Source organism: Silene latifolia, chromosome 8 (genome assembly GCF_048544455.1).
Source record: "Silene latifolia isolate original U9 population chromosome 8, ASM4854445v1, whole genome shotgun sequence".
NCBI classification, from domain to species: Eukaryota; Viridiplantae; Streptophyta; class Magnoliopsida; order Caryophyllales; family Caryophyllaceae; genus Silene; species Silene latifolia.
In genome coordinates, this window is record NC_133533.1 from 7,375,965 (window position 1) to 7,386,281 (window position 10,317).

Sequence of the window (10,317 nt, forward strand, 5' to 3'; positions counted from 1 at the left end):
AAAACAAAGCTTCAAAAAATCAAAGCTTATATACTCGGTAGTAATTGGGTAGAGATGTAGAATAACTAGATTAGGAAAGAAAAATACTAAAAGTCGGAGCAAAACCGAGTAAAATAACATAACAAGCCGTAATATAACGAGTCATACATGGGTCGAACATATTTATTGAGGTCGTGTGTTTATAGCATAACAAAGCCGTAATATAACGAGTCATACGGACTGAGATCATGCCCTCTCGACATATTTTTCACTATTGACCATTTTGTGCAACTCTCGACACAATTTTCATGGTTCATTCGAAATAGTCTCATAGTGTTTATAGCACGTGGGTAAGGTTGTGTGCATTTGGCCCTATTAACTCGTCTTATAGTGGAAAGTGGAAATCGACAAAACTTATCGTCTCTAGTCTTAGCAATTAGATATGATTAATGTAGCGAGTACAGACAGCGATGCATTCCATCCTCTCTTATTACTCGATTTTTTGCATTGTATAACCATATTTCAATCTAAGAAAATAAATCATTTTCGTAACAATGTTTATAAACTAAAATCTTCGAAGCAATCAGCGCTATTAATAATTCAAGTATCTCGTTTATACTGATAAACTAAAATCTTCGAAGCAATCACCTTCAAATTGAATATATGTTACTCTATCGCCAATTTCTCGAGATCATACCATATATACCACGACAACAATGCATCATCCTGCTCTTCGGGTTTGACAGAACTTTTTATCGGCTTTACAGAACGCAGCAGGATGCTACCTCCTGCAACACAATTCCACCAACAGCCGTATGAGAATTTTTTAGGAAAATCGTGTGCAATAAAACTCCGTCTATTCCAAGCCACCTTTGGATTTTCATGGTTAAACAATGTCAACTGTTGTATCTCATCACTTTCCTTCTTCCAAATAAACAGAGTTGGACGCCCTTTCAAGGATGTCAAATAGTATCTGATTTTCTCAACGTCTTTGATAGGTATCGTATCAAGCGTGTAATCTGTGAACACCTCGAGATTCAGATCAAAAGCAACGACGGTTAGCACGCTAGTATCATCAATTTCATTGTCATTAACCCAATAAATCACTCCATCGAGACAAAACCTATTCTGGCTTTTCCAATAACGCGAATTCATGCTCACTGCAAAACTTACAAAGTTATACTCAACCAGTTTCCAATGTTTCGATCCAATTGTGAATATCGCGGCCTTGGTACAACACTCTTCGCTTCCACCATAAATACTTAACACCTTGTATACGTTACTTACTGGATCAAACCCTAATGCATACCATAATGTAACACGACCTGCACACTCTGTCGGTACTGGAGGAAGAGCGATAAATTCCCGGGTCCTTAAGCTTAAAAGACCGACACGCTTTGGAAAACGATTAAAGAGACAAATAAGGTCGTTGCAGATATTGGACATAACATTACAATTGTGCTCGCGCCAGAGACCATCAGAGAAATATTCATGATGCCCTTTTATTACCTCAGTTGTCATCTTATTCGTCTTTACACGTATTGTAGTTGTCTTTGGTACAGTCATAGTCGGTCTGTTGGGGTTCTTGTTATCAGAAAGCTCGAATGAGAGTACCGTGTCAGATCCCTTAATCGGTTTGTGTATCACAAAAGCAACTTTAGAATGTTTATCATATGAAAGAGCGTGTCTAAACATGAAAGTCTGTATGGTTAAACTAGCATTCCAGTGTTTCGAAACAAACTTACATCTTGAAAATATTTCCGGTGGCAGCCGTGACAAAATATTAATCTGAATTTCTTCAGGAAAGTCTGCAAATGATGCAGCACTCGTATTGCAGTTCCGTCTTTTGAATCCGCCGCCTTCAATCTTTTGCTCTACATTCAACTCCATGGAATTGAACTATCAACTCACACGATCACTTAACTAAGGCAGCTGTAATTTCGAAATCAAGACCTTGAAAGTACACAAAATAAACAACCTCGCAAGGTAAAAAGAATTAACCTCGCAAATTTGGAACAGTTAATGGTTTCCTAAGAATCGCGAGAGTATCCTATAATTAAAGGCAGCCACAAAGCACAAAGGGTAATAATCGTCATAGTTAGGAAACCATTAATTGTTTCCTAATTCAATACTGAAAAAGTCACGTCGTTGTCCCACTAGTTAAAACTAAACCTAATAATCCGACCCAAATTTCCAAACCCATATCCAACTGGAAAATTTGTAAAGCATTACGTATAATAAGGGATGTTATTGGGGGCGGGACGGTGGTGGATATAGGGGTGACTAGTTTGTACCTACCAAGAAAAACTAGTACTCATACCCGTCCCACCACCCATGGCGGGTATAAGTTTCCAAAACCATACCCACCCAACAGGTGGAAATATAAACCGCACCGCCCTAATCCTCTACTACTAAGAGAATAAAAATCCTCTTAGTTTTCCCTCCAAAAAGCATTTAGCTAAATAAGGTAATAAATAAAATTTTCTTTCATTACATTATTATCTTTTCAATGAATATATTCTTATAAATAAACTCTAATTTTTTAAATAAATTCATAATTATGATTTTTTCATTAAAATAAAATAAAATTGATATTAAATTATAAAGTATAAGTTGCTAAAATTTTCAGTAATTCAATAATTATTACTGTAGAGAATAACTTGACATATGCTTACTATTAGTTTCGTGACAAAAAACATTCACTAAAAAAAATTCACAACTTAAATAAATTTTTTTATTAGTTTTTTGCATTTTAAATTTTTTTGTTTCATATCAAAATACAATGGAGTGAACTGATAAATATTAATGAGCTGCAAATTTTAAAAGTATAAATCCTCCTATATACTAAGAGAATACAACTTCTCTAAAGTTTTCCCTCCAAAGTGCTCAAACTTATATATGGAAACAAATTATATTTTCATTTATTAAACTAATTTTCCATTTAAAATAATCTATACATAAAAACTGTATCTTCTATTATTAACTTCGTGACGAAAAAAGATTTTTTTAAAAATTTGATGTAGTTAAAATATTTCATAAAAAACACAATTCATGGAATTATTCAATTCTTTTGATTAATTTTAATATTAGTTATTTTTTGTAAAATTTCGCGAGAATGGTACTATTTTTCTTCATTTCATTTTTAATGTTATAGAAATTTCATTTTTTTGATTGGGATTGTTTTTATCTTGATTTTTTTATCAGTCCATGTTTTAACTTTGGTGTCGTTTCAGCGATTAGTTGTCAGAATTAAATTACTCCCTTCGTCCCAATCATTTGTGTAGCTTCGATTAAAATAGTTCTCGCAAAGAATAGAAGAAAGTACACGACTACACCTTTTACTGTATCTTATGACCATATGCCAAACAGACCACAAGAGTAAAGATTATTCGGAAACAGACTACTGATATTAGATACGGAGTAGCTAGCTAGGCCGTCCATTGGAGACGGTACTAACGTTAGCCTTTGGAACGACCCTTGGTCACCCCTTGGACCCCTTAGAACTTGCCTGCATGGACCCCTCTCCTCTTCTTCGGACAATGACAAACTTTGTAAGATCATCTGCAATGGCCTTTGGGATCTTGACTCCCTGGAGTATGATCTCCCTACCTCCTTCACTAACATCATTCTGTCCATCCCCCTCCCCACCACCCCCATGGCCGACACCCTTTCCTCTTCCCTTTCTACTAAGCATAAATTCTCTATTGGTTCTGCCTATGAGTCTATCCTTGGCCATCCAAACAACTCAGGGCCTCTTTCGATTGATTTGCGTTGGCTATGGGATACACCATCGCAACCCCGTATCAAACTCTTTCTCTGGCTCTCTTGGTGGGATAAACTACCCCATAACCTCACCCTTTTTAAACGATCCATTATCCCCTCCCCGCATTGTCATCGCTTGTGCAGCCCTTCTTCCTTGTTGAAAACGCCATTCACATCCTCCGGGATCGCCCCCATGCGCTCCGTGTCCTGGGACATGTTCGATGTACCGACCCTCCTTCTTTTCCTCCCCTTCAATCTTGGCTACACCAAAACTGCACCGCTTCCAACCACCTTTGGGCAACGCTCTTTTCCTTCCTTGTGTGGCGATTGTGGCTTCGGCGCAATGACTTCATTTTCTCAGGTACCGCTCCGCCTACCGATTCCAATTGGGTTTCTTTAGCCTCCTCTCTCGCCTCCCAATGGACCTCAGCTCAAACTACCTACCATCCAAACATGTCCCCTGACCTGGCCCATTCTTTTAATTCTAGTAGTGTCTTAACCCCACCTAATCTCTACCCAAACCGTTGGGCCTCTCCCCCGCGTTATTGGTCCAAGATCAATGTCGATGCGGCTTTCTCTCCCTCCTCCTCCTTGGCCGGTCTTAGTTGTGTTTCCCGTTGTTATTTGGGTGTTTGGATTAGAGGTTGGTCTTCCAAGATTTTAACCCACAACCCCTTTATTCTTTGAGCTACTTGCGATCGAGAGGGTCTCGTGTTTGCGGTTAGCAACCTTGGAAAATTTATTATTAGCTCGGATTGTGTTCTTTTTGTTAATGCTATTTTGGGTCATAGTTGCCCGTGCGGGCCGTACACTAATATTGTTTTGGAGTGTAGGGAACGTCTAAAAGCCTCACCTACTGTGAAACTCACCTTTGAAAGACGGTGTACAAATCGAGTTGCGGACGCTATCTCCAAATTTGCGCTGAAGGATACAAACTCTAGCAATGGTGTTTTTGATTGGGGCACTGTTCCGCCTTTTGTTTCTGCTTTGTACTCTTCGGACTTGGCTCATATTTGTACCCCCCTTTCCCCTGACCCCCCTCCCTAGCTCTTTTGTGAACTCCTTTTATGATTTATTATAATATTGTTCCTTCTTTCCAAAAAAAAAAAAAGCTAGCTAGGCCGTGTATCCTCAAAATAGTGAAATAGGAGAAAATTTGTATAATTGACAGTTCGTTTCCCTGCAATCTTAGTAACTAGATATGAATTTCATGGTCGAGACAGTACTTGGAACCCGATCCACCAATAATAGCGAGTTCAGGCAATGCACTACTGAAAATTGACATAGGCATGACACATCAGGCCTTCAAAATCGGGGTTTTTTGTTTTGTCATCGGAAGTAATACACACATTAAGGCCCTCTCAACTTGCGTTTGATCTCCTCTACTCATGAGAACTGAGAAGTGGTTCTTATCGAGTTAGACAACCATGTTATTCTTAGGAAAGGAAACCCCTTGCACAATACTTGCAAAAATATTTGTTACGAACATAGAAATAAATGATTAAGGATATGTTTGATAAAACTAACTGAAAAGGTAGCTGAAACCTGAAAAGTTAACTGAAACCTGAAAACTTAATACCTGAAAACTAGGAGCTGATAAGCTAACTGATTATATAAAAATTGTTTGGCGAACTAACTGAAAAGGTAGTTGATTTTTGGTAAAATGACGTAAAATGTTATGATAATTATTTAATATTATAGATTAAAGGGGTAAAAATTGGAAGAAAACTTATTTTAGATACCTGAAATCTCAAATGTTATTCTATGTAGCATTTCATTTCAGGTAGCTTATTTGGACAAATAAACTACTCGTCAAACACTTACAAAAAAATAGATAGGTAGCTGGAATTTTGGTCAAATAATCTACTTTAGTCAAATAAGGTACGTGAAGTGTCATGCCAAACAGAGCCTAAAACTTAAATGGAGTATATGCTATTCTCTCGAAATTCTCAAGATCATACCATCTATACCAAGAAAACAATGGATTATCCTGCTCTTCGGGTTTCAAGAAATATTTAATCGGCTTCACAGAATGTAGCAGGATGCTACCACCTGCAAAAGACTCCGATTATTGCCGTATGGGAATTCTCTAGGAAAATCTTGTCCAATAAAACTCTTCCTAGTCCAAGTCCCCTTTGGATTAGTCCAAATTCATAACCCATTGCGGACTTTATTAGTAGCTGTATATGAGCAAACAACATTTTGTTCCTAAGATTAAGAAAAGCATATATCTTTGTAGTCGAATTTTCATTAGTGGCCATTTTATGCAATTCTTGACTCAAGTTAATTTTCATCGTCGGTCACTGGAAATAGCCTCTTACAGTCTTAGTGTTAACACATTAAATCTCATTATAATGAAAAGTGATCATCTTTAAGACGAGGAAATGTCCGTATATGCTGATAGGAATGACCCATCAGGCCTTCTAAATTAGGACTTCCTGTTTTGCCATCGGAAGTCGTTCACACATTACATATTAAGGCCCTCTCGACCTATGTTTGATCGCTTTTGCAGGAATAACAAACATGAGAAATTTCGCAATTATTAGAGATATATTAGGTGCCCTTTATTAATGAAATACTCACGGTATCAGCCTAAACATTGTTCCTCTCAAAAATTCTTCCGCTTGCTACAACCTCGTATCCATAAAGCTAGCCGGAGATGGCGAAAAACTGAAAAACTGATAGATTTTTACCTGATGCGAAATTCTAAGCATTCCAATTTCAAACATACTTCAGTTTAAGAAAATACTCCGTATAACAATATTCTAACAATGATCAAAGTTTTACGGACAATCAAACTCAATCGCGAACTTCTCAAGATCATACCACATATAGCAAGACAACCGTGACTTGTCCTGCTCTTGGGGTTCCACCAAGCTTTCAATCGGCGCCACAGAATCTAACAGAATGCTACCTCCTGCAACACAAGTCCAAATAGTGCCGTAATCAAAGTCTTTAGGAAAATCACGCGCGCAAAAAACTCCTTCTATTCCAAGCCGCCTTTGGATTTTCATGGTTAAACAATGTCAACTGTTGTATCACATCACTTCTCGTCTTCCAAATGAACAGGGTTGGACACCCTTTCAAAGATGTCAAATAGTATCTGATTTTATTAACGTCTTCAATGGGTATCGTATCAAGCTTGTAATATGTGAACACCTCGAGATTCAGATCAAAAGAAACCACGGTTAGTATGCTAGTACCCTTTGCCTCCATCGTAAATACTCAAAACCTTGAATACCTTATTTACCAGATCAAAACCTAATGCATGCCAAGAAGTGATACGACCCACATTCTTTGAAGTTAGTGCAGGGAGATGGATAAAATCCTTTGTCTTTAAGTTTAAAAGACCGACGTGCGTTGAATAATAATCAAAGAGACAAACGAGGTCATTGCATATATTGGACATGTTGATGTTGTGCCTTCGCACGAGATCATTAGTGAAACACTCATGTTTCCCTATGATTACCTCCTCTGTACTTATATTCAGCATCCAGTTATTCCTTATATTTAATTTTGTTGTCTTTGGTACAGTCACAGACTTTCTGTTGGGGCTGTTGTTATCGGAGAGCTCGAATGAGAGAACCGAGTTATATACCATAATCGTCGAGTATACCATAAAAGCAAGTTTTGAATGCTTATCGTATGAACGAGAGTGTTTAAGGAAGAATGCTTGTATGGTTAATGTATCATTCCAGTGTTTCGATACACACTCGCATCTTGACAGTGGTTTCGGTGGCAGCCTTGACAGGATTTCAATCTGAAGTTCTGATGGAATGTCTGCAAATGATGCATCACTCATATTGAACGTTAAAAATCGCAAGATCACTCAACTAAGACCACAAAAGAACAGGAAGTCTGAATTTTGATTGATGGGCAATTGGGCAAAGTAATTTGGCGATCAACCTTGCAAGGTAGAAAAACGTTATAATTAAGGGTATATATAGGTAAAGACAGCAGCTCAGCACACAAGTAGGTTTAATGAATTTTGCGATACTAGATTTAAAGCCCAACCACTTTTCTATAGGACCGTCTTATAACATAGGTCATAATAAAACTACTCTAATGATACTTGTATGTCAAAGCCATCCGACCCTAGAGGATCTGCTATGTCCTATGTAGACCTGTCAAACGGGTCAGGCGGGTCGGGTCAGAATATATATGGGTCGGGTCGAATATTGGTCGGGTCAGATACGGATCGGGTCATACGGGTTACGGATCGGATTACGGTCAGAATATGGGTGAAGAAATAATTTATAACGCCTCTTTTTAACGATTTATTTGATCAAATAAAATATTTTTAAAAAAATTGTAAAACATACTCCTCCTGTCCGGTCATTTGTTGTCCTTTTCCATATTGGGGTGTCTCGATCATTTGTTGTCCTTTCTATTTTAAGAATGAATTTGATGAGTAATTTGATCATTCACACCCAATTTATTCCACTTGTCATTTAGTCATTGGCCCCCTCCTTTTTCCTTGGTCTTTGTGCCAAAACCAAAGGACAACAAATGACCGGAACGGAGGGAGTATTTAAAATCAATATTTAATCATTTTTAATGTTTACATTAATTATATTGAGTTATTGACATAATTATTAAAATAAAATTTTTTAATAATTATTTTATTATTAAATATTATAAAAGTTATATAAAATTGACTTTCTAATTATGTTTGTATTTTTAAGTAAAAAAAATAATTTTTTAACTCATTTTTCAAATATAATATATAAATATTAATATTTGAATAAAATTCTTGATTTACCTTTGAACCAACGAGTTGACTCGTTCGGGTGAAACGGGCCACCGACCCTGAAAACGAGTCGGGTCAGAATCTTACAGGTCTAGATATGATCTACAATTGATGCACACCAACTGTTCGATATAATGCCCGAGTGAAGCTCATGTTTACAACAAGTGAAGAAGATGGAAATAAATCATGATCATACCAACCATCATCATTTAGTAGCTGTAAACTTAGAACACGGAAGTTCTGAAATTGAGATGGAGCCAGTTCTTTACCCCATGCGTCGGTCAGTTTGGGTTATTATAATTAAACCTCTGCGGACTTTTCATGCTCACATCTTCTTGTATGTTCATGCTTCTCCTTTTTTTTTTTTTTTTTTTTTGGAAGGAAAGAACATATATAAATAAATAAAAGAGTTAGATTACATCAAGGGGGCGGGTCGGGGGAGAGAGGCGCGCAGGCCAAAACAAAGTCAGTAGTACAAAGATCAACAACAAAAGGAGGGGCAAATGCCCACTCAAAACAGCCTAGTGCGGGGCTAACGTCATGGACGGAGTAGTGAGCAAGAGCATCCGCCACTCGGTTGGCCGTTCTCTTCTCAAACACCGACTTCAAATGGGGAGAGTCTGCAAGAGGGCCCTACACTCAAGAATAATATTAGCAAAGGGGCCACACGGATCAATAGGACAGAGGATAGAGCTAACGGCATCAAGACAATCAGAGGCAATCAAAACATTGTCCCCAAGGACACTAGCACGTAAAATCCCATCTCGGATGGCACGGACCTCACAAAGGAAAGGGCAAATACCAGGGAACCGGGTAGACCAACCAAGGACCCAAGACCCATGACAATCTCTAATGACACACCCCAAAGCGGCTAAACAAGAAGAGGAGAGAGAGCGCGTCCACATTGGCTTTAAGCCAACCAAGCGGCGGAAGGGCCCAGCTAACAGGATAGCTAAAGGCATCAAAGGGGATGGTACTGGTACAGGGGGTGGCAGGGGAGCGGGCATTGGCAAGGGTCCAGGCAGAGGATTGAGAAATAATGAAGGATAAAGGGGGGGGGAGGTTAGAGAGGGAGGAGGGGAAAAGGTCAGGTCGCAGCGCCTTAGCCAAAGGCGCCAGATAGAAAAGGTGAAGAGAGTGTTCCAGCTAGGGGAGGGAGAAGTGCAGTTTTCGAAGATCCACTTTGGTGGAGGTTCAAGAAAAGAAAGAAGGGGGGACATCAAGGGAAGTCCAGGTGTCCAGAGCAAGGCTACAGTCGCGAAGGACATGAAGGGAGGTCTCAGGGATGGAGGGACTGTGACACAGGGAACAAGACGGGCTCGAAAGGATGCTTCTAGCAAAGAGAGAGACTTTGTGGGGAAGTTTGTTCCACCAAACAAGCCAGATAAAAATTTTTATCTTGGGTTGGGTGTGGAGGTCCCAAAGCCAAGACAGATCGGGGGGAGGGAGCTAAGAGGAGGGGTGGGGGAGATGAGAGGACCAGAGAGGGACTGATAGGTTTCGCTAGTAGAGAATTTACCTTTGGGGGCAAGGGAGGTGGTGAGGAGGTCCGGCCTAGGAGAGGAGGGGATGGGGAGGGAAAGAATATTAAGGGCAATGTGGTCAGGGAGGACAAAGTCAAGGGAGTCAAGGGACCAAGATCCGTTAGAGATGATGGAGCTCAGCTTCGCAGTAGAACAAGGTAAGTTTAAGGGTCCAGAAATGATGGCTCTGAGGGGCCCGGGGCATAACCAAGGGTCGTCCCAAAGCCCGATGGAAGACCCATCACCAATGGACCAAGAGAGGTGGTTTTTGAGGAGATTCCATCCAATACCCACATTTTTCCA

General features: G+C 39.2%; 1 protein-coding gene across 1 annotated transcript; it reads right to left on the minus strand.

Moving 5' to 3' along the window:
* Nucleotides 1–645: 645 nt before the first annotated feature.
* On the minus strand, nt 646–1,869 carry LOC141594578 (putative F-box protein At2g02030). The gene has a single exon (XM_074414587.1). The coding sequence runs from the start codon at nt 1,867–1,869 to the stop codon at nt 646–648; it is 1,224 nt and encodes a 407-aa protein (XP_074270688.1).
* Nucleotides 1,870–10,317: the final 8,448 nt, after the last annotated feature.

What these genes read in the sequence shown, in the direction of transcription:
- LOC141594578 (XM_074414587.1), bottom strand. Translation starts at nt 1,869, where the DNA reads ATGGAGTTGAATGTAGAGCAAAAGATTGAAGGCGGCGGATTCAAAAGA.